Here is a 24,970-nt window from a genome sequence, read left to right on the forward strand (position 1 = left end):
CTTAACAGGATAAGACCTAGTGATACCAAGGAAGACTTACTGACTCTGATGGCTGGAAGGAACTTATCAGAGGACTTCACAGTGGAGGCTTTCATTGTGCTGGGCCCTAAATGGTGGTCAGGATTTGACCAAAGACAGTCTGTAGGGTAATCATATGAGTCAGAAACCTGCCTGGAGGGGCAGGAGTCTGAGGATGAATGGTAGAAAATGAGGCTGTGGGCCCACTGACAACAAGCAGAGGGATTTGGGTTCTATATGCTAATTCATCAGCATAGTTTTTTTGAGCTCCTATCAGTTCTCCTGATGTAAACAGGACCCACATGATACCTGCTTTCATGGAGTTAAAATCAAGCAGAGATGATAAACACTGAATTAGAAATCATAATTATGGGGGTGCCTGGGTGGCTAAGTTGGTTAAACGTCTGACTTTGGATTTCGGCTCAGGTTGTGATCTCATGGTTTGTGGGTTTGAGCCCCACGTCGGGCTGTTTGGTGACAGTGCAAGCCTGCTTGGGTCTCCTTCCTTTCTTGTCTGCCCTTGCACTGTTCGTGTGCGTGCGCTCTCTCTTCTCTCTTTCTCTCTCAAAATAAATAGACATTTAAAAAAATTATGATGAAAAGTCTTTATGAAGCAGACTTAAATTCACGGAATCAGAGAGGGCCACCCTGAGGAAATGACATTTGAATAGGAAATCACAAGTTGAGGAGAGTCTTCTAGGCAGAAGAATCCTCAGGGGTGAAGGCTCTGAGGTGGGAAAAACACAAAGTTTAGGTACTGGAGGGTGAGGGGAGTTTGGCTGAAGGGGCGGACAGGGTAATAGTGAATTGGGCTAAAAGGCCTCATCCTCAAAGCAGACATGTGCCCAAGGTAAGGACCAGTTACTAGTGATGGCAGGGATTTGGAAAGACAAGGGAAGTGTAGTTCTCGGCCGGCAAGCCTGATGTCACCTAACTCGAGTGCCTCCTCGGTCCCAGCACTCTGCTAGGGGCCCTGCAGTGTGGTGTCACACACTGGCCAGGCCACAGCACTAGGCAGTTCGCAGCTCTTCTCCGTAGATGGTTGCTGTCTTGAGCAGCTAGAAAGTTCTTCCTGGCTTCTCTGGCACCTAAGTGTGGGCTTGGGAAACCCAGCAGGAGGCATCAGGTTTGGGGTATAGAGGGAAGCCCCACAAAGCATGGGTCGCCTCCCCCTAGGGGAAGAGCCTGGAAGCAGGAAGGCCCTGGGAAACTGGCCCCTGGCTGATGAGCATTTCTCATGGTGACAGTGAGACAGTGGTTACAGGAAGATCCTGTTTCAGCCCAGAGCCAAGTGAGACTGGGATGGATGGGAAGAGGGTGAGATTAAACAGCACAGGCTCGGCACATACATCATCTCAAACTTTCTCCAGCCTCCGGCACTTCAGCGCAACAATGCTCAACATGCCACAGCTCTCTGCTCTTCTGTTTCTGCTGTACTCCTTACGTGCTGAGAAGCGCTTGCTGTCCTGGCTCATCAGTGTGCCCCTGTCCCTCCACAGACCCCCTTCTCTCCCTGTGGGGTGGCACTGCCCACCTGAAGTTCCAGGACCCTTGCACCAGCGGTACTGGATGCCCCCTGCAACTTATAACCCATAATCTCCTGGAGTGGACCCAAGATCCATGTCTTAGCCCCCCCCCGCTCACACGTCAATTCTGCCTACCCTCCATTTTAGTCAAGAAACCTTAGATTTGTACCCCTCTGTGCTGTGCATTGTAATGTGAACTAATACGAATTGGTAAGAGTCCAAAACCAAAAGACACCTGGATGATGCCCTCAGTGAGTTTACAGTTGAAAGCCTCTGCAGTCTTCAGAGGGCCTTTTTTTGTACCGCTCTGACAGTACCACCCTTCTCCTTTTATGTTGTTGTTTGCGTATTTGATTGGCAGAAGGGAAAAGACTGCTCATTTCTTTATGTGAAAGTGTGCCTTTCCTGTTGTCTGCAGTGGTCAGCAGAATGCCTTGAGCAAAATAATTATTTTATTAAGATATTTAGTTTTTATTGAGCTTTTCCTTCCATTTAAGGATAGAGTTTATAACTGATTTAAAAATTACAGTGTTAAGTACCAGTATTTTGTTTTCTTCCTTTGTCAATGATGTTTCAAGAGCTTGCTTGTGTTGGTTCTAATGAATGCCCTTCATCTGCGGCCTGAAGGACATCTTTCCCAGTGCAGTGTCCGTGACATCATTGACAGGAAAGACAGCTCAATTTGTGGTTTTATTTGTTACCTCTAGTTAGTAGAATGAGTTCTTTGTAATGTAGTTAGCAGATGTGTGGTAGTATATATAAAAGGGAAGTTATGGGCTCTTGGATAGTTTAAAATAATGTACATTTGTCTGAAAGTTAAGGATTTATTTTCTTGGACTTTAAAAATTTATATAGGCTTTTCTGTTACCGTTTAACAGTCTTAAATTGTGTCAAATCATCAAGTTGGAAATGTCTTACACTTTTATCTGTGTGTCTGTAAGAATCTGTGGGTAAATCTGTGGACATTCTTTTCACTGTTAGTAGGAAAATGTAATTTAGATAAAGATGTAACCAAATAATAATGTTGCTTTTCAATTTTATCAATCAGCAGTATCAGGTCCTTCTTACTGTTCCTTTGGCTGGTTGAACAGGATTTGCTGAATGGCCCTTCATCTTTTTTCCCATCATATTCTCTTAAAAAAAAAAAAAAAAAAACTTACATAGCTCTATGTTTGTTGTGTAGCAATAAATTAAAAAATATCACACTTCGGGGCGCCTGGGTGGCGCAGTCGGTTAAGCGTCCGACTTCAGCCAGGTCACGATCTCGCGGCCCGTGAGTTCGAGCCCCGCATCGGGCTCTGGGCTGATGGCTCAGAGCCTGGAGCCTGTTTCAGATTCTGTGTCTCCCTCTCTCTCTGACCCTCCCCCGTTCATGCTCTGTCTCTCTCTGTCCCAAAAATAAATAAAACGTTAAAAAAAATAAATAAATAAAAATAAAAAATAAAAAATATCACACTTTGTAAAATAATCAGAAATTCACTTTGTGAATATAAAAAAATGACTTTATGAAAGCCAGTAAAGGTATATCTAAACATCCTGCAAAATATCTTTAAATATCAATAATTTGGGCCACTTAGTGTTAATCTAGTATCTTTATCCTTTCAAAAAAAAAACCATCAAGAAATAAATGATAGTCATACTGTTACTTTAGTGTTTAAAGTTTTTTGGATCTTACTGAATATGGATTTAATTGCCTCAGAAAAGATGGAGCCTGCAGTTTAAATGCACTGCTGTGGCAGGAAGTAAGTGTTTATTTTTTTTTTTTTTTTTTTTTTTTTTTTTTAAATTTTTTTTTTCAACGTTTATTTATTTTTGGGACAGAGAGAGACAGAGCATGAACAGGGGAGGGGCAGAGAGAGAGGGAGACACAGAATCGGAAACAGGCTCCAGGCTCTGAGCCATCAGCCCAGAGCCTGACGCGGGGCTCGAACTCAGGGACCGCGAGATCGTGACCTGGCTGAAGTCGGACGCTTAACCGACTGCGCCACCCAGGCGCCCCAGGAAGTAAGTGTTTAAATTGTGTGTATCTTTTTTCCGGAGTTGGCAGATATTTCTCCATGTGATCCATACACTCTTTAGAAAATTCAGAATTAGCAAAAAAAAAAAAAAAAAAAAAAAGGTAAAATTGAAACACTTAATGGAACAGAATAGAAAACCCAGAAATAAACCCACGACCATATAGTCCCTTTATCTTTGGCAAAGGAGGAAAGAATATCCAGTAGGAAAAAGACTGTCTCTTCAACAAATGATATTGGCAAAACTGGACAGTGACATGCTGGAGAAACTGGACCACTTTCTTACACCATACACAAAAAGAAATTCAAAATGGGTTAAAGACTTACATGTGAGATCTGAAACCAGAAAAATCCTAGAAGAGTACATAGGCAGTAACCTCTTTGACATTGGCTGTAGCAGCTCTTTTCTAGATGTGTTTCCTGAGTCAAAGGAAACAAAAGCAAAAATAAACTATTGGGACTTCATCGAAATAAAAAGCTTCTGCACAGCAAAGGAAACAATCAACAAAACTAAAAGGCAACCTGCGGAATGGGAGACGATATTTGCAAATGACAGATCAGATAAAGGGTTGGTATCCAAAATATATAAAGAACTTCTAAATCTCCACACCTAAAATACAAATAATCCAGTTTAAAATGGGAAGAAGACATGAACAGATAAGTTTCTAAAGAAGACATCCAAATGGCCAATAAACACATGAAAAGATGTTCATCACCTCTCATCATCAGAGAAATGCAAATCAAAACTACAGTGAGATGTCACCTCACACCTGTCAGAATGGCTAAAGTCAGCAACACAAGAAATGAGGTATTGGCGAGGATGCAGAGAAAGAGGAACCCACATGCACTATTGGTAGGAATGCAAACTGGTGCACCCAGTGTGGAAATCAGTATGGAAAAATCCTCAAAAAGTTAAAAATAGAACCTTCCCACAATCCAGCAGTCGCACTTGTGGGTATTTACCCAAAAAATACAAAAACACTAACTCAGAGGGATACATGCACCCCTATATTTATAGCAGCATTATTTACAATAGACAAGTTATGTAAGTAGCCCAAATGTCCGTTGATTGATGAATGGATAAAGAAGTGGTATATATACACAATGGAATATTATTCAACCATAAAAAGTAATGGTATCTTGCCATTTGCAATGACATGGATGGAGCTGGAGAGTATAATGCTAAGTGAAATAAGTCAGAGAAAGACAAATACCACATGATTTCAATCGTGTGGAATTTGAGAAACAAATAAGCAAAGGGGAAAAAGAGACACACCAAGAAACCGACTCTTAACCATAGAGAACTGATGGTTACCAGAGGGGAGGTGGGTGGGGGATGGGGGAAATAGGTGATGGGGATTAAGGAGTATACTTGTCATTGTGAGCACCAGGTGATGTATGGAAGTATTGAATCACTATTTTGTGCTCCTGAAATTGATATAACATTACATATTAAATAACTGGAATTGAAATAAAAACTAAAAAAAAACTGAAACACTTAAGCAGTAGCTTTTTAAAAATAAAAATCACTTGTAAAAGAATAACTGCTGATGATTCCATTCAGAAACTTTTCTAGAAGCTCTGAAGTTTTCCTTTACTTCTCTGAATCTTAATTTACGTGGCGGTGAAGAGCCCCTCCATCTGCCAGAGACTTGAGACAGTGTATCTACTAGCCTTCCTGTCTATCTCTGACCTTGCAGGCTCTGTATCCCAAGTCGGTTGCTTAAACTCATCACTTGATTTGCCTTTTTACCTTTCTTGTGCTTATCTTTTCCTCACCAGCAGTGAAAGAGAGGAGGAAGCCAGAATCATATAAGGGATTGACAGAGGTTTAGAATAGCAGCGTAGAAATCCATTCCAAAGTTTACAGGATGGAAGACACTTCTTACTTGATAGCTGTTCACATGCTGCTGACCTGGATTTGCAGTTGCAAGCTCAGAGTGAGTCCCACAGGCCAGGCTACTAGGGATGGTGGTGGCATGCCTTCGAGGCCCGGTGAGGAGGCCCCAACCCTGACTGATGCCTTACAGTGTTCGTGCTTGTCAGGTCAGGGTTTTTAGGGCGTGGGGAGTGAGGGATATTTGAGGCAGGATAATTCTTTGCTCTGCAGGTTTCCCCTTGGTGTTATATAGCGTTTAGTCTCCCAGGCCCATGCCTCCCAAGTGCCAATGACACCTGTCCATCTGTCTGGCAGTATAAAACCCTTCCCCAGAGTTTGCGGACTTGTCCCGAGAGGCCTTTTCTGCCCCTCTGAGACCCACTGTCACACTCCCAAGTCTGTGGGATGTGTAGAGGAGGAATGAAAGGGGGTCCCTCGGTGATGGTAGAGGGCGGGGAAGATGGGAATGGCAAAATGATGAAAGAAAAACGATAGGCTTTTATATTTACCCACAGAGTGGCATGTCTGGTGTCCTTGTTCCTCTGTCTCCCTGGTCCCAGGTTCCGTCTGGTGTCCTTTCCCTGTCAACGTAGGTAGTTTTTACCATTTCTCATAATGCAGAGCTGCTGGGGATGAAGTCTCTCATCGTTTATCCGAAAGTGCCTTTTCTGACATCATTTTTCAAGAACATGGACACAGAATTCTGAGTTGATGGTATTTTCCTTTCAGCACCTTAAAAAGTGTTGCGACTTTGTTTTCCAGCCTCCGTTTTTCCTGATGGAAAGATGTTCTTTTATGTAATGAGTCTTTTTTTTTTAAATAAACTGTATTTTTTTAAGAACTGTTTTACATTTATAAAAAAAATTGCAGAGATAATACAAAGAATTCCCATAGACCTGCACCCAGTATCCTCTATTATGTAACTAACATCTTACATTAGTGTGGTACGTGTGTTATAATTAATGAACCGATCAGTATAGGTACATCATCATCAACTACAGTCTGTACTTGATTCACATTTCCTTAATTTTTACATAATGTCCTCCGCCTGTGCCAGGGTCCTATCCAGGAGGGGATGTCGTTGTATCTCCTTAGTCTTTGGCTGTGACACTTTCATGGACTTCCCTTGTTTTTGATAACCTTGACAGTTTTGGGGAGTGCTGTTAGGTATTTTGAAGGATGTCCTTCAGTTAGGATTTATTTGATCTTTTTTTCATGATTAGACTGAGGACCTGGGTTTTTGAGAGGAAGACCACAGGAGTAAAGTGTCATTCTCAACATCCTATCAAGGATACATATCATCACCATGAATGATCACTGTTGGTGTAGACTTTGGTCACCTGGTGTTTGTCAGGTGTGTTTTCAGGCTTCTCCACTGGAAAGCTCTTCTTCTCTCTCTTCCATAAAGGAGGTCACCATGCACAGCCCACACTTAAGGAGGGGGAAGTTCAGCTTCCCCTCCTTAGGGCAGAATGTTACTTATCTGGAATTATTCTGCATGGATAATTTGTTTCTTCTCTACTTATTAATTTGTTCAGTCATTTATTTATATCAGTTTGGACTCATGGATATTTATTTTATTCTTCGTATTGTAATATAATACTACTGGGCTTATTTTTATTGCTCAAATTAAACTATATTTGGCCATTAGGAGCTCTTTCACTTGGCTCCTGCGTCCTTTGACGTGCACCCATTACCATGGGTATTGGTTTTTTGTTTGTCTTGTTTTTGAGCACTTTCTTCCTTTCTGGTGCTGTGAGATGCTCTGGGCTCGTCCTATATATAGTTTCTGTCCCAGCCCGAGAATCAGCCATTTCTCCCAGGAAGCCTGGTTTCTGTTTTTGCAGAATGACACTAGAAGCCAAGCTCTGGGCATTAGATGTGCTCATTACTATGAGGTTCTGTTGCTTCTGGGTCCTCTCAGCTGACAGAGCAAGGAGATCTATGTGTGTATTCCAGCCCTTGTACATACACGTATCCATAGGTACTGTTGTGTGTAACCTTCTGTGTCTGTATTAAGCTAAGTATGTGTTCATCCCGATGTCACCAACCCTAATCCATGACCACTTGCATCATGCTAGGCCCTTGCTTACCTTAAACTGCCACTTGAAAAGTGAGAAAGCTGGCTCCCACCTCCCACCATCCGTTTTCTTGTTGATCACAGAGCTCTCAGACTTACAGATTCTTAAACACAAATAACAGCTCTGAAGGCTTTTAGAGTGCCGATGGTCAGCGTGCCAGCTGACGGAGGCTGCTTCCCTTGCATGTCTTCCCTGGGTGGAACGCCCCACTCAGTACTTAACCTTTCTTTCTCCTCCCATTTAAAATTCTTTTATCGAAAACTTGTAAGAAAATACAAATGTAAGTATCTTGGCTTGAAAATGACACAAAACTAGGTGGATCTTGGAACACATGTAACAACAAAAAGAAAATACTTACTAAGTGAACCTGCAGGTGGGTTCAAAAAATTAGTAACGGGTTCATGGAGACCTGGCTTAGGTAACAGTTCCAAGTGGGAACCTTCCATCCTATAAGCTCTGCGTACACTAACGTGAGCCATGGCTGCCAAAAATATGTTGAAAACTCAGGCCGTATCCTTGTGAACACAATTTTCAGAATATCATGATATGTAGGGAGAGGTTAACCTCATGCTGCTCTTGATATTGGATGGGTTGTATTCATTTTTAGCATTTTTAGCATTTTATTTTAATAAAAGGCATTGAAAAACTGATGTCCACAAAAGAACAGGATGGGAAAAAAATCTGTAAACAGTGTTTTACCATTTAGAATTTGAGCATCAAAGTGAATAACGCTAGTAATGATTTTAGCCCATTAAGTAACATAAGAAACATGAGTTCATACTAATCTAAAAAGTAAAAGAGTAAACTGAAATTTTGATGAGGAATGGAATGTTTTACCTAGTCTCAAAATACCTCCTCCCCACAGAATATTTATTAATTCCAAAGGGGGAAAAGAGTGACTTTGCAGTGGAAATGCCTGGAGAACATCACTTGTACAAAACCACATGATCAAAGTGAACTTCATCAGTATTGGGATGTGTCATAACTGTCCACCACCTGGTAGGACACACCGGAAAAAGCACAGCATCGCTTCTTTTGATGTTGCTGCCAGAAGTGCATGACCTGAATCTAGCCCTGAGGAAACACCAGATAAATCCAGAATGAGGGACATTCTGCAAAGTCACTGGGCTGTATATAATCTTCAAAAGTGTCAAAGTCATGGACATCAAGGAAAGTCTGTACCAGACTGACAGCGAGTCATGAGATGTGATGGCTGAATGCAGTGCGTGGCTCCGATCCGGGCCTGCTCCAAGGGACATTGTTGGGAATTGGGGACACTTGAATGGACTCTGAGATGAGGCAGTAGTAATGTGTCTGTGTTCATTTCCTGGTTTGAGTGGTTGTACTCTGTCCACAAATGGTTTTTGTTTGTAGGAGAGTACACACTAAGTGTTTGGAGGGGATGACCCATCACACCAGTAACTTTCTCTTGAATGGTTTGGGGAAGAGAGATTTTCATACAATACTTCCAGCTTTTCTGTGTCAGGTTCTTTAAAAATATTTTTTAGGGGTGCCTGGCTGGCTCAGTTGGTTAAGCATCCAGCTTCAGCTCAGGTCATAATCTCACGGTTCGTGAGTTCAAGCCCCGCTTCAGGCTCTGTGCTGATAGCTCAGAGCCTGGAGCCTGCTTTGGATTCTGTGTCTCCCTCTCTCTCTGCCCCTCCCCTGCTTGCTGTCTTTCTTTCTTTCTTTCTCTCTCTCTCTCTCAAAAATAAACAAACATTAAAAAAGAAATTTTTTAATGAATAATTTGGGATTCTAGGACTAGTTAATATGGAGAAAAGTCCGAAGTGGAGTACCAGAGATGTCTTTGACTATCTGAAGGACTGTTGCACGGAAGAGGAATTTTCTTCCATTCCATGATGTACAGCTTGAAGTTGGGGTGTTTCTTACATTTGCCAGCGTCTTCCAATGTACTGGCAGGATTTTTTTCATGATATATATGATAATAATACACCTCACAGTTGATGATATTTTATACCATCGATAAGTGAAATACAGTTTATTTATTTGGTGGTGGTTCTTGAAAGAAGAGAACCAAGAGCCACGAATGGGCATTTAGGAATCAAGATTTTAATTAGGGGGAAGACCTTTCTCATACTTAAAACTACCTGTGCATAGAACTAGCTACCTAAAACGGTAAGTTATTTGTATTGTGTTGAAGAGGACCCCTAAGATCTCTCTTAATTAGAAGATTCTGTGACTCTGCTGACCAGTGATTGTCTTCCCAGGTACCCCCCCCCCTCCCTTTCTGCCTCTAGATGAAAGAGAAAAGTGGCTTTCTCTTCCATGCCAGGCTTGTTCCTACCATCTTTCCTTTTTTGATTTGGGAAAAACAAACAGATTACATGATGAGTACACACAGGAGATGGAGTAAGAAAAGAAACTGGCATTTGAGCACTGGGTGTGGAGCCTTTGCTCTACTTGGTGTGAGTCTGAAGAACTTCCTGCTGGAGGAATCAAGGAACGAGGGTTTAGTAGACCCTTATTCTTTCTGAGGATGGACTGCAGCCAAATATTGGTCAGGAATTATCAAGTGACTTTGAAGTCGCTCAGCAGCTCACACATTGAGCCCCTGAATGTCGGCCTCATGGCAGGAGATTCAGGTTCAACTTGAGCACAATAAGAGCTACTCATCAGCATCGTGCAACCATGGGCACCAACTGGATGCCACGACACTAAGGTTTTCTCCATTCAGTACAGCTGGTTTCAAACCAGTACACTTTCACAGTGACAGAACTTCACCCTTCATTCTCGTGCCCCACACACTCATTTCCCCCACTCACAGCGCTGCCGTCATCCTGGCCAGCCGCGGAATCCACATGAAAAGGGCCTAACCTAAAACCCCATTGTCTGGTATGTCCCAGAGGTACATCTCTGGTCTCAGGTCCAGTGTGTCCTGTTCTCCAACCATTGCTTCTTCCCTTCCCCTCCTGTCCTCCTGACCTTTGGTTTTGTGGAAGCTTCCAGTTGAGCCCTAGCTCCGTTTTCTCCCAGTTCTCCTCCTCCTCTGGGTGCCGTGCCTTCATTCTGCTTGGGCCACATGAGCCACTCTTTTGGTCCTGTGACCACCAGTTTCATTTGGTCCGTTAAGAGTGCCTATTGTCATGTCCACAAGTGTAGTCACCATCTGTCACCATACAGTATTATCACAATATTACTGGCTGTATTCCCTATGCTGTACTTTTCATCTCTGTGACTTATTTTATCACCGGGACCTTGTACCTCTTCGTCACCTTCACCTATTTCCCCCATCCCCCAGCCCCCCTCCCCTCTGGCAACTACCAGTTCTCTATTTAAGTGTCTGGTTTTTGTTCATTTGTTTTTTACATATGAGTGAAATCATAAGGCATTTGTCTTTCTTGGTCTGATTTATTTCATGTAGCATAACACCCTCTAGATTCGTCCATGTTCTTGCAAATATCAAAGGCTTTGAACAGAGTGGTATGACAAATTAGGTTTTAGAAAAAACACTGACAGATCTCAGCAGGATGTTTGTAATTGCTATAACCTGTCATCTGCCTCTGTCAGATTTATTGATGTATTCATTTTATAAAAGAACGTAGCATATCCTTTTTTTCCCCCTTGAGTTCTTCAAGGGGTCGGAGAAGAATAAGTACTGGATTTGAAGCAGTGAAATATGGTAGATAAACATTTGAGAAGGACTTAAGTCAGTGAAAGGAAAAGTGAAGAGAAGGCCTCAGACCACTTGCGAGCAGACTCACTGAGGCACAGACACGCCAGGCTTTGCCGATCTGTGCAGCTTGACTGAGTTACAAAAAAAATCCCTGAATTATATCTGCCTGTTCCCTCAGCAGCAGCCATTCTAGAACTTAAAAGCAATTTTAATTCTTTCACCTAAAGTATGTAGTGTTCTGCTTTACATGTAAAAATAGGTCATTGATTTCTATAGGAGTAACTCTGATGCCATTGATAGTAACCTACCAGAAATTATGAAAGTATCATCGCAAATGCTTTATGTGGGAATACAGCAGCTCCCTGAACTTTTTTTTATGGGAAATTTACTAAAATTATCTAAGAGTATGAAAATTCCTTGAAACCTTGGCAGCTGATTTGAACCTAACAAACATGTTCATCTGTTAAGGTGTAAAACCTCTGCTAAATGGGATTTTGTACAGGGATGTTGTTTTCTTTAAAAATAAAAAATGGTAAGATTACAGTAAAAAAGTAGAACTGCTTGCTTACGGTAAAAGCACCTCTCTCCACTTGTGGCCTGATACCCCAGACAGCTCATTTGTGTTTTCTTCCTGCCTCAGCCTTTCTCAGGTGAAAGTTTCAGCTGCCCAGCGGAACTGGGCTTGCCCCAAGGGTCAGTCCCAGGAGAGGGGAAGAAGCCGTGTGTCGGTAGGGGGTGGGTTTCTGATATCTCCCAACTGGGGGACTCCCTGAGCTGAAGTACAGATCTTTGTGGAAGCCAGGAGGATTGTGGTGGTCAGCAGGTGCCTGAGTGCTTCCCATGGTGGCTGGAGAGATTAACGAGAGGGAATAGGAGTTCCAAACTTCTGTGGTAGGAGCTCTTTGGTCTCCTCCAGAGGATGCTTTCATGTGCTTTTCCATGAAGAAGAATAGTAGAGGTGGGATTAGCTCAGTGAGGTGTAGCATTTCCTGAGCATCTGCCGTGAGTCCTGCAGGTAACATCTCATTTAGAAGAAACTGAAGTTCAGAGAGGTTAAGTTTTATGCTGGGGTTTGAACTTAGACATTCTGACTCCAGGGCCCAACGGAGGCTAATTCTTAGGTTTCTTTGGTCCCGAAAAATTGATTTTGTGGTCAGGATTATAGCAGCATTACCGTATTTTTCTACTTACCTTTTTTTTTTTTTTTTCTCATTAAAAAATAGAATTGCTACAAGTAGGGAGCTCTGTTTTACAAAACATTGCCCACCCAGCAGTTCTGGTTTTTAATGGGGAAAAAAAAAGTAAGTAGAAAAATATGCTAATGCCTCTGATTATAGAAGCACTTTACAAATGTAGAAAAAATTATACTGTTAGAAAATCACCATTTTGTAAACACTGTTGTAGTAACTGATTCAAGTGAGCTTTAATGGGTGCTGAGAGCTCTGAATAAAAGCTTACTGGAGAGCTAGATAATCTGGAAGCATCACCCCATAGATTGTTTAGTAATCTAAAAAAAATATTTTTCTGCAGTTGAAAAATCTAGCTGATACCAGATTGACCAAGTGTTAAAATTCACCATCACCAGTAAAGGTAAAACTTGACAGGTACATCCCAATGTGAACACTAGAAGGACAGATACAGCATCACCTGTGTGGCATTTCTGCCAAAAAACGTTTACTTCAGATATCTAATCACAGTCAGTAATCAGAAACAATCAGACAAATCCAGATTGAGGGACATTTTCAAAACATATGTCCTGGTCTCATTAAAAAGGTCAATGACGTGAATGACCAAAAGTGACTGAGGACTGCTTTAGATTATCAGAGACAAAGGAGACAAGACAACACGAGGTGTACAAGGCCTGATTGCGTCCTGGGTACTGCACTGACCTACACTAAACAATTCTGAAGGTTTCATTAGACTCGGGCAGAGATATTTGACTATGGCCCGTATATTACAGAACAGTGTCCTATCAGAGTTCAGTTTCTCGAATGTGATAAATTAATTGTGTCCTTGTTCTTAGGAAATAATGCTGAAGTATTTAAGGAGGAAATGTCATGATTTGAAACTCTTCTGGGGTTTGAAAATTCTCAAAAGGAGAAAGAATTTAAAAAAAAAAAAAAAGCTGTTTATTAAAGTAGCCAAACTCAAGCAGTGGAAATCTAGATTCACATTAAAAAATAAAAGTGGAGAAAGTTTTAAGCAAATAGGTGAAAGCAGGGATCACCCTAGATTTTTACTTGTCATCCCTGGTAAATTAATCCTGGCTCCTGGGCATGTGAAGTGCTGAGGATTCTGAGGCCATATCCATTAGGATTAGGGTTAGTGGTGGTGGATGTTGTCTCTCCTTGAATGTTTATATCATTGTAGTCTAATTAGTCTTCAACTCTTATCAGTCTCTGCTTGACCCAACCCTGCTTTTATCTCGAAGTTTATACTTTGGCATTAGAATCCTCCTGCAAGCTGGCCAAGACTTCCCAGATCTTTAAAAGTCAAGAGTCAGAGGCATCCTTAAATCAGGCTCTTTCAACCCAGATCATCTCTAGGGGTGGGGAGTGAGGAGATCCACAAATCTCTCCTGAAATTAGTAGAATTGGGACTTCTCTTGTAGGAGGGGTCTCCTACCATCAGGTTCTCTAAGTGATTTACTGTCAGAAGTGGTTCAAAACCGAGTGATTTTGCTAGTATTCTGACATCCTCCTGTGATTCTTCATTTTGCTTGACCTGCACTGCTTTCGCCTTCTTCCCTATCCTGCTAGCAATCTCTTCCTCTGTACTAACCTGATGAGACTACCTGCACTGGGCTCCTCTCTCCAGCCCCTTTAAGATTCTCCTTTACTCTTTAAAAAAAAATAATAATAATAGGTATACCTTTTATTTATCCATTACTTTGTTTAGGCTATTTTTTTTTAATTGAAGCATAGTTGGATTCTCCTTTGCTCTTTGAGGGTAAATGCAGTTTTCACAAAATCAAGAGCAGGTATAAAGGAAAAAACACTCCTGTGTCTCCTGTACTGTTCATATAGTGTCACTTCTGTGACACTTCTGGTCACCAAAAGTGTGGGGCTTTCCCCTGTACCGAGCAATTCTTAGCCATACCTGCTGGGTGTCCTAGAATTCCGTTGGATTCAGACCCCGTCTGCCTGGAGTTAGCATCACATCCCATAGGTTAAGGGTTCAAACCCATAAGGCTGCCCCCTCCCTGCCCCACATAAAGCCAGCCACAAGTCCCAGGTTGTCACCTGTACTTCTGACCAACCGGCTGTAAATCAGGGTTCCCAGCAACCCCCACATAGTGTTCAAAACTTTGTTAGAATGGCTCACAGAACTCAAGCAAACATTTGCTTACATTTACTGGTTTATTATGAAAGATACAGAGGAGTGGCCAAAGATGGATAGGGCAAGGTATGTGGGAAGGGGCTTGCTGGCACTCCACCCTCGCAGGACCTGTACATGTTTACCAACCTGGAAGTTCTCCAAACCCCACACTTTTGGGGGTTATAATGGAAGCTTCATCCCTTAGGTGTGATCAGTCATTAACTCCATTTCAGCTCCTCTCCCCTGCCCAGAGGGTGGCAGGGATGGGCTAAAAGTTCCAAGCTTCTCCTCATGGCTTGGTCTTTCTAAAGCTATCCAGGAGCCCACCAAGAGTCCCCTCATTAGAATAGAAGACTCTTGTCTCACCCAGGAAATTCCAAGGGATTTAGAAACCCTGTGTCAGGGTTCAAGGTCAAGGACCAAATAGCAGAACAAAAGATGCTCCTAATGCTCTTATCACTTAGGAAATTGCAAGTGTTTTAGGAGCTTTGTCCCAGGAACCGGGGCAGAAACCAACATATTATGTTCTCTTATTTCACAGCAGGTAAATTTTCTGTCTCTAAAAGGTGAACAGGGGTGCTTAGGTGGCATAGTTAGGTTAAGTGTCTGACTTTGATTTCAGCTCAGACCATGATCTCACGGTTCATGAGTTGAAGCCCTGCATCGGGCTCTCTGCTGTCTGCACAGACCCTGTTTCAGATCCCCTGTCCCCTCCCTCCCCCGCCACACACACACACACACACACACACACACTCTCTCTCTCTCTCTCTCTCTCTCACAAAAATAAGTAAACATTAAATTTTTTTTAAAGGTAGACATAATTACATAAAAATAAAATCTTTAAAAAATGTGAACATTTGGGAACCTTGATCATAGTATGTGCTCAATAAATATCGTTGAATGGATGGTTGAAATAATTAAATGCTTCTTTTCCCAAACAGCTTTCCAGTTGAAACTAGGCGGTGTTCATTTATTTAGTGTTCTTTGAATGAATGAAATTACATGGACTGGTTCCCTGGGCTACCTGTGAAGCTTTCCCTGCTCCTTTTCCAGCTTGAGTCTTCAAGAGGAAGCCTCAGAACTGGTTTCTAAAACTGTTTGTACCTGGTGTGATTATAAAGCAATGAGACTGATTGTCATGTGTGGTTTGTGGGATCCGTCTCAGTTACTTTATAGCCATACCTGGTATGTTACACTACAGACCGTTGCCTGTTGACCAACATTTTAAAAGCGCAGACCTAAGTTTTCTAAATGGAAAATTTAAATGGTTTAACACTATGTTATGATTTTCTCTAACTTACTGACCATAACTCTTCTTTCACAAAGATAATTAGATGTTAACTCTGTTGCTTTCTTTAATTTCGCAGTTTTTTTTTTTTGTTTTGTTTTTGGATTCTTTTAATCAGTATTCTGATAAACTGCTATTCTGATAAAGTGGCTGGCACAATTTTGAATAAGGTAATACAAAAGGTATATGTTCCGCTGGGTTAAATTTTTCAGAAAACTTTTAGTTATTGAATTTCTTTTCAGTTCAGCCTGTGTTCTTTTGACTGCACATGATAAGGGTAGTTCTTTTAGTCAAATACAATAAACATGTAAACCAAATACTTTAGTAGTAGTATTCATTGAAAAAGTGTTTGCAAGGGCATGTTGTGGGGTGTTTGTTTGGTTTTGGTGGTTTACATTTATCTGCAAACCCTATTCCAGTTTGAATAAGTGGTTATAATTTTCTCTTTCCTGAAATAAAATGTTTATTCTCCTTCCCCCGACCCCCAGAGTCTCATCTTTGCTTTGAAGTGTGCTGAAAGTTGCACGTCACCACCGGCAGCTTCAGCTTAGAATGGAGGGTCACTGGCAGCTAGACTGGTGTAGAAAGGAAAGGAAATGGGAAATTACTTCCCTCTGAGGAGGAGGAAAGTAATAGTAATTTCACGCTCCACAGGAGAGAGAGTAATTTGCCTTTACTGTATCACTACTCCTGGAAATTACATAAGTGAAAGAAGTAAATGACTAGAATGGTGACTTAAGAACATCCTGTAATTACCTTAAAATAGTTTGTGGCTGTGACAGAACCTCTGGACAGCTGTTAGAAGCTGGAAGGATTCTGATACCAAACTAGTCTAGGGTGTTGAAGTGTGGACTCGAGTCGGGGAGGGTTTCATTTCCAGAAGGGCTCTGGGCTAAATAAGAAAGGAACCTTCCTCTCATCAGGGCTAGACGTGGGACCAAAGTTAGCTTCAGCTGTTATTAATGAAGGTTACCCCCTTTTGGCATTTGACTTTTGCAGCTCTATTACTGGATTTGTGTCATGTCAGTGAGATCATAAAACTGCATGTCCTGTGCTTTCTACTCCTTCTACTAGTTGTACACACAATAGGTGCCCTGTAAAGAACGAGTAGTGCACAAAGCACCAATTTTTGTACTATAAATAATAGTGCTTTTTGTACTATAAATACTAGTGCTATTCTCCTTTTCTTAAGGAGCTGGGACTTTCTAAAGAGCACTTTAAAAAATGGAAAAAGTTTTACAGTAAAGACCTGCCATATTTTATCACATGACGTTGTTACATAATACCACGTTTAATACTGTCTGTCGTTAACATTTGGCTGATCTAATAATCCATTTTTTAAATGTAGTTGTAAGACAAGGTAATGGGACTCTTAACACGGCAATAATTTTACACTTTGTCTGAGTTTTAAGTACTACACAACAGATTCCTGTTTCCACTTGGTGCCCTGAAAAGTTGAATCTGCAAACCCTTGCCATTAGCAAAAATTGTAGTGGTTTTTCTAAATAGCACCTTTGTATGTTTGATGTACCTGTAAATTTTAAAGATCACTTGAGTATATGTATTTATTTTACATTACAGGCACTGGAGATATTATTGCTGTCATGATTACAGAATTGAGGGGTAAGGATATTTTGAGTTATCTGGAGAAAAACATCTCTGTACAAATGACAATAGCTGTTGGAACACGAATGCCGCCAAAGAACTTCAGCCGTGGCTCTCTAGTCTTCGTGTCAATATCCTTTATTGTTTTGATGATTATTTCTTCAGCATGGCTCATATTCTACTTCATTCAGAAGATCAGGTACACGAATGCACGCGACAGGAACCAGGTGAGCTGTCGGTTGTCTGTAATGATTGATGCTTACCAGCCGTAATTCATGGACATCTATTATGCTCATGTATGGTACCAATAGTTTTTCACGTAAAAAAAAAAAAAAAGTTGTGACCCTCAGTCATTTACAGTGTGTTGAAAACCTACTAACACAAATTATTTGAGGGATTTTTTAAATGCCTAAATGGGGAATTTAAATTCACAGTGATCACTTAGAATATTCTATGTAAATGTTTAGCATAGTATCATAATATGATCTAGCTAATTCCTAGTAATTTGAGGAAATATCACAGAGTTGCATTTTTAAGCCAGTAGCATTGATGGTCATTGGGAGTGGGTGCTGGGGGGAGATAGCACACGCTTTCATGCTGTGTGAATTTTGAACTGTAGATTACCTATTCAGATAAAATAAATCAATTAAGATTACCTATCCTGTGTAAGCCGGGCCGTGGGGGAGACGATGAGGTGGAGAAGGACCCATAGAAGAGCAGTATCTAGTTGTCCCAGAGCCTCCATTAACCAGCATAAACAGTGCTCAGTGGATCTCGGATGAGTGGGTAAAGACACAGGAAAGACAAGACCGTGTGCTGCCCTGTGGTGGATGGCCTGCAGGCAGTGATTTTGTCAGGTTGTTAGTTTGTTTGGTGCACATCGGGGGGCTGGGCTGGAGGTGTTGAGTCCCAGTGCCAGCCCGAGGCTTCTCTAGGAGAAAACCAGCAGGGGAAGTGCTTGGAGAGTGGTTGGTAGCCAGTTTTTATGTAATGCCATCCTCTCCTTAAACAGAGTACATCCAGATCCCTGTGGGGGAGTTGAAATTTTCAGCCTTCCTCATTCTAGCGAAAGAAGGACAGATGCTGCTGTGGAACAGATATGAGTTCATATCCCGACCTCACCATCAGTTTGCCATGGTCCTTACAGACCATTTATTTTCACTTCTCAACTTGTTTCGTCATCTGAAAATAGGTATAAAATATCTGAAAACTGGAGTTTATTGCACGTTTTTGTGCCAGGCTCTGTGCAGTATCCTGTATACTTTAAAAAAGTTTTAATATGATAATTTTTATTATTTATAATTTCAGTCTTACAGATGCTGCATAAATAGTATAAAGTATTCCTTTCCCCAGGTTCTTCAACTGTTAACATTTACCCTATTTGCTTTTCTATGTGTACATACCTTTTTTAACCATTTGAGAGTAAATTTGAGATATGATGCTCCTCTACCCTTACTACTTCCTTGTGTATTTTTTTTAAAGCAAGAACATTTTCTTACATAATCACAATGTGATTATCAAAATCAGGAAGTTAACATTGATACAATACTATTATCTGATCTAGAGACCTTTCTTTCTAGGTTTTGTAAAATTGTCTTAATAATGTCTTTTCTAGCAGAGCAAACCCTGTATTGATCCAAACAGATTGAATGTTGCATTGAGTTGTCATGTCTATTTTTTTTTTTTTAATTAAGCTCTATGCCCAGCATGGGGCTTGAACTCACACCCCCAAGATCAAGAGTTGCACACTCTACTCACTGGACTAGCCAGGCACCCCTGTCATGTCTCTCTCAATCTGTTTCATGGCATTGGCATTTTTTAAAATGTTTTTCTGTTTATTTTTGTGAGAGAGACAGAACGTGAGTGGGGGAGGGGCAGAGTGAGAAGGAAGTACAGAATCTGAAGCAGGCTCCAGGCTCTGACCTATCAGCGCAGAGCCCAGCACAGGGCTCAAACTCATGAACTGTGAGATCATGACCTGAGCCGAAGCCAGCTGCCTAACCGACTGAGCCACCCAGGCACCCCTGGAATTGACATTTTTGAAGAGTCCAAGCCAGTTGTTTTGTATTTGAGTTTGTCTGATACCCAGCATTCCCTCATTATTATATCCAGGTATATGCATTTTTTTGGGAAGACCAGTCCTTCACATTTGGTAAACTTTTTTTTCTTGTTTTTTTTTTTTTTTATTTAAGATAATCATAGATTCACATGCATTTGTAAGAAATAATACAGGGAGATCCCAGTACTCTTCATCCCCCAAGGGTAAAATCTTGCATAATTATAGTAAATATTATAACTATAGTAAATATGACATTGATATAATCCATTGATCTTACTCAGATTTCTCCAGTTTAACCCGTACTCGTGTGTGTGTGTGTGTGTGTGTGTGTGTGTGTGTGTGTGTGTGTAGTTCTATATGATTTTGAGTCACCACTGCCACAATTGAGATACACAACAATTCACCACAAGGATTCCTTGTGCTATTTTCTTTTATACTCATGGGCACCTCCTTCCTGCCCTCCTGCCTAATTCCTGATAGCACTAATCTCTTCCCCACTCTACAGTTTTGTCATTTCAAGAATGCTGTATGAATGGAATCATATAGTACTTAACTTTTAGAGTTTGGTGTCTTCGCCTAATGCAATCCCCTTACGAGTCTCCCAAGTTGTTGTGTGTATTGGTAGTTTATTCTCTTTTATTGCTGAGTAGTGTTCTATAGCTTGGATATACCAGTCCAGTGAACCCAGTTGTTTCAAGGTTTTGGGTATTTTAAAGTGGCTGTGAACATCTGTTATGGATTTTTGTGTTAACATGAGTTTGCATTTGCCTTGGATAAATGTTTGGGAGAGAAATATCTGGGCCATTATGGCAAGCGCATACATCATGTTAGAAGAAACTGCCATACCTTTCCCCAAGCAGCTCTATATTCCATGTTCACACTAGAAACATATCCCTGAACCATATCCTCTGCACCCTTGATGGTGCATGTTGTCACTAATTTTTATTTTAGCCATTTGATGGTAGCTGTGTAGGCACATCTCTCCTGCGTTCCTCTGATGGCTGCTGATGTGGAGCATCTTTTCATGTGTTTATTTGCCGTCTGTATGTCCTCATTACTGAAATGCCTGTTCATGTTTCTTGACCATTTCCTAGCTAGGTTGTTTTAGGGTTTTTTTTTTCTGTTGAGTTTTGGAAGTTTTTACATTCCAGATACAAGCCTTTGTCAGAATTGTGGTCTGCAGATGTTTTATCCCAGTGTCTTATCTGGGAAGAGGTCAGAAGACTTCTTCACAGGGTCTTCTGAACAGCAAAAAGATTTAATTTTGATGAGGTTTAATTTATCCATTTGACTTTTGCCATCAAGTCTAAAAACTTTTTGCCGAACCCTAGATTCCAAAGATCTTCTCTTTTTTTTTTTAGAAGTTTTATAGTTCTGCCTTTTACATTTAAGTCCATAACCATAATCCATTTTGAGGTCATGTTTTTAATAAATAAGAGGTTTAGGTTAAGGATTTTTTTTTTTTTTTTTTTAGCCTTATTGCAGTGGCTAGAATTTTCAGTAACATGTTGAATGACAGTGGTAAATGAGAGTGGGCATCCTTGCCTGTACCTAATCTTAGAGGAAAGGATTCAGTCTTTCATCATTGAGTATGTTTTAGCTGTCATATTTTGTAGATGTTTATTACCAGCTTGACAAAGCTCATCTGTATTTCTAGTTTGCTGAGAGCTTTTATCACAAATGGGTGTTCGATTTTGTCAGATGTTTTCCATGTCCGTTGATGCGATCATACGATTTTTTATTTTCTTCTTTATCCTGTTGACATGGTGGATAGTATTCAATGATTTTCTAATGTTGAACCAGACCTGCATGCCTGTAACAAATCCTGCTTCATCATGGTGTATGATTTTTTTGTGTGTGCATTGCTGAATTTGGCTGGCTGTTGTTTTGTTGAGGATCTTTGTGTCTAAGTTTGTGAGAGATACTGGTCTGTAGTTTTTTTTTGGGGGGGGGAGTGGGGAGGGGTTGTTGGAAAATTGTAATTTCTTTGATGGTTAAAAGACTATTCAGGTTGTCTGTATCGCCTTTATTGAAATTTGGTAATTTGTGGTTTTTGAGGAATTGGCCCTTTTTTTAGATGTTGTCATATCTACAAGTATGATGTTGTTTACAGTATTCCCTTGTTCTTTTAGTGGCTGCAGTGTCTGTCTTCGTTCCTGATTTTAATGATTTGTATCTTCTCTTTATTTTTGTCAGTCCTTTAAAGTTTTTTTTTTTAAGTTTATTTATTTATTTTGAAAGAGACAGAGACCATGTGAGTGGGAGAGGGTCAGGGAGAGAGGGAGAGAGTAAATCTCAAGCAGGCTCGGTTCTGTCAGCACAGAGCCCTACTCAGGGCCTGGGGCTCAAACTCATGAAACCATGAGATCATGCATGACTTGAGCCAAAAGCAAGAGTTGGAGGCTTAACCAACTGTGCCATCCAGGCACCCTTATTTTTGTAAGTCTTGACAGAAACTTCTCAGTTTTTTATATTTTCAAAGAACCAGCTTTTTTTGTTTGTTTGTTTGATTTTTAAAGATGGGAACTTATATTATTTATGAAAACTTTTCTCTTTCTAGGGCCCCTGGGTCAGTCAACTCTTGATTTCAGCTCAGGTCATGATCTCATGGTTTGTGAGATCCAGCCCCACATCAGGTTCTGCACTGATAGCGAGGAGCCTGCTTGGGATTCCCTCTCCTTCTCTCTCTGCCCCTCCCCTGCTCACGTGTGCCATGTATGCATGCGCTCTCTCTCTTTCTCAAAATAAATTTTTAAAAAAAGAAATCTTTTGGGGCGCCTGGGTGGCTCAGTCGGTTGAGCGTCCGACTTTGGCTCAGGTCGTGATCTCACAGTTTGTGGGTTCGAGCCCTGCATCAGTCTCTGTGCTGACTGCTTGCTCAGAGCTTGGAGCCTGCTTCAGATTCTGTGTCTCCTTCTCTCTCTGTCCCTCCCCGCTCACACTTTGTCTCATTCTGTTTCTCAAAAATAAATAAATGTTAAAAAAGAAAAAGAAAAAGAAAAATACTAGGCAACAGAAATTAAAAAAAAAGAAATCTTGTCTTTCCCTTGTAAGGATTTTGTGCCATAAATTTCTTAACACTACTGCTTTCACTGTGTCCTGTATTCTTTGATATCCTGTGCTTCCATTTTTGTTCAGTTTTACGTAATTTTTTCTTTGGGGACTTCCTCTTTGACCGATGACTTCACTTTCCAGAGTTCAGAGATTCTGCAGTTACCTTAATGTTACTGATTACTAGTTTGGTTTCATTATGATCAGATGTATGATTTAAATTCTTCCAGATGTGTTGAGGTTTGTTTTATTACCTGGGATATAGTCTGTCTTAGCAAATGTTCTGTGGGTGGTTGGGGAAAAAAATGTGTATTCTGCTGTTGGGTGGAGTGTTCTGTAGATGGCAATTAGATCATGCGCTCAGCTTGCCTCTGTGAGGAGGTGGGGTGGAAAGATCCCCTTCCCACTGGGCCCCACTGAAACCATGTGGCAAAGAGGGGTGTGATCTTTCCACAGGTGTTTGGCTAGAGTAGGACAGGTAGGCAGTCCACCCTGTGTTCCTCAAGTCTCCAGGTCCCTCCTCTCCACCTTTTAGAGACTTGCTGTCCTTGCCTGTTGTGGTAGATCCAGGGGGAGGGCTAGGAGGAGGAGGCTCCTGTGTCGTGGCAGAGCTGACGGTCCCCATAGGATCTCCCACACTTGGACTGGGACATAGGTGACGAAAACAATAAAGGAATATTAGATGAAAATGTTAACATATAAAATATGCCACAACCCTAGAAAAGATTATTAGACATAATGTGCGAAATTATACATTTACAGCCTTCAGATTGAAGGCACCAGTTTTATGAAGTTTTTGATAAAATGAAAAGATGTAAAAATCGCGTTGTGATGAAATGGAAGAATAGAGTCACACCCGCACTAACAAAACGACAGCATTTGTGTATTTATCATCGAGGCACCTGGCAAGAAATCTTGTCTGATGATATTTGAGGAAAATAGATGTCAGCTGAAGTTCTTGAGCTTCTTGAAGGACAGTAGCACAGCCCTGAAGTGGTTTTTAACAGCCCACTTTCTTCAGTGATGTAGCCTTCTTTTTTAATTTAAATGTGTCACTGATATAATGCATGAACATGATTCTTAAAAATAAATAGCACCACAAGGCTTGGTTCCTTGCCCGGTCTTTTCCTAATTTTTGTTTCCCAGAGACAAGTGACCTCTTTCAACTCTGCTATCTGTTCCCTCTGTTATTAACTCCGTATTTACATGTAGCATGTTATACTCCTTTAAGAAAAAATAATAAAGACGTTTGTTAAGTATGTTGTTATGAAACACTAAAAGTGAAGTGATCAAGAGTTGCTCTGAAATGGTGTTCTGGACAGGAGAACCCTACAATTGTGGGTTGAATGTAGTGCATCCCAAGGACTTTTGGAAAAGAGCGAGTGGTCTGGTCGGTCCCAGGAGCCTGGTATTTGATGGTAGCATTTTAATTAGCACCCGGCGTGGGGCCTGTGTGTGATGCAGGTGGCAACGCACCCACCATCTGGCGCAGGCCACAGGCGCTTGCCGTGCGGCCGATTGCGCACAGGCTTCCAAAGCCTTCTCCAGGCGCTGCTGTGGCGGAAAGTGATGTTCTGACCTTTTTTCCTCCTTCCGTTTTTTTCCTAAGGTTGAGAAACGCTTGATGAAATTTTTATGTGGCTTAAAAAGCTTAGCTTATTAAAGTTTAATAAGAAGGTGGCAACAGCCCAACTGGTTGAAACCTTTGGCTATTTTAAATGAGAAGCCAGAAGTATTGGCAAAGGAAAAACAGTGAGTTTAAGGCGAGACCCATTTTCTCCCACAAACTGTCATCGTGAAGCAGTGCTTTGGACAGAATATGCTGCTAAAGAGAGCCACATAACATAAATAACTTTCTGGGCACAATGTAATGTACACAATTGACACCATTTTGCACGTGCAAAAAGAATCTACTGCTCTGGCTCTTTAGTTTACTGCTAAATTATCTGTGGTTTGCTCTTCCTAAAGGACTGTCAGAATGCATCTGGATACAGTGTTTATGTGCAAATAGCTCAGAGGATTGTTGCCTTCTGATAAGTCAGTGATAGTTCGTTCACACAAGGGGATAGATGTTCAATGTGTTTATATGGAAAGGGAGCCTCCAGTTTTTCCGAGAAATATAAAACTTTTTCACACTTACATGGTCGGTGGTGCGCCTTTATCCTACAGTAATCCAATTTGATCCCCAAAACAGAACAATAATTTTTTATTTTACTATTGAGGAATAATAGGGCAGATATAAAAAAAATTCCACAAGCCAAACCTGAGTTTAGAATGTCTTTTTAGAAAATTCCCTGTGAAAATTATACAGTTTCTAAGGTATTTAAAACTTGCTAAAGCTCCTTGCCAAAACATGTGTACCTTATTCTTAGTCTTTATAAATATCCCGAGGTTACTGAAACGAAACAGGCTTTTCTTGCCCATTTTCATCCCAGAAGGTAGCTAACTGGAGAGTGCACTTACATGTGAGAGTATGGAAGAACACCAAATGTT

General features: G+C 41.0%; 1 protein-coding gene across 1 annotated transcript in view; it reads left to right on the plus strand.

Annotated features, from left to right (window-relative positions):
* The window catches only part of RNF130 (ring finger protein 130), a 108,107-nt gene that overhangs the window by 41,761 nt on the left and 41,376 nt on the right, over window positions 1-24,970 (plus strand). Inside the window, exon 3 of the mRNA XM_030316008.1 lies at window positions 17,344-17,594. Coding sequence (XP_030171868.1) covers window positions 17,344-17,594 — 251 coding nt within the window. The remainder of the gene's footprint in view (window positions 1-17,343; window positions 17,595-24,970) is intronic.

This window comes from Lynx canadensis, chromosome A1, assembly GCF_007474595.2.
Source record: "Lynx canadensis isolate LIC74 chromosome A1, mLynCan4.pri.v2, whole genome shotgun sequence".
Lineage (NCBI taxonomy): Eukaryota > Metazoa > Chordata > Mammalia > Carnivora > Felidae > Lynx > Lynx canadensis.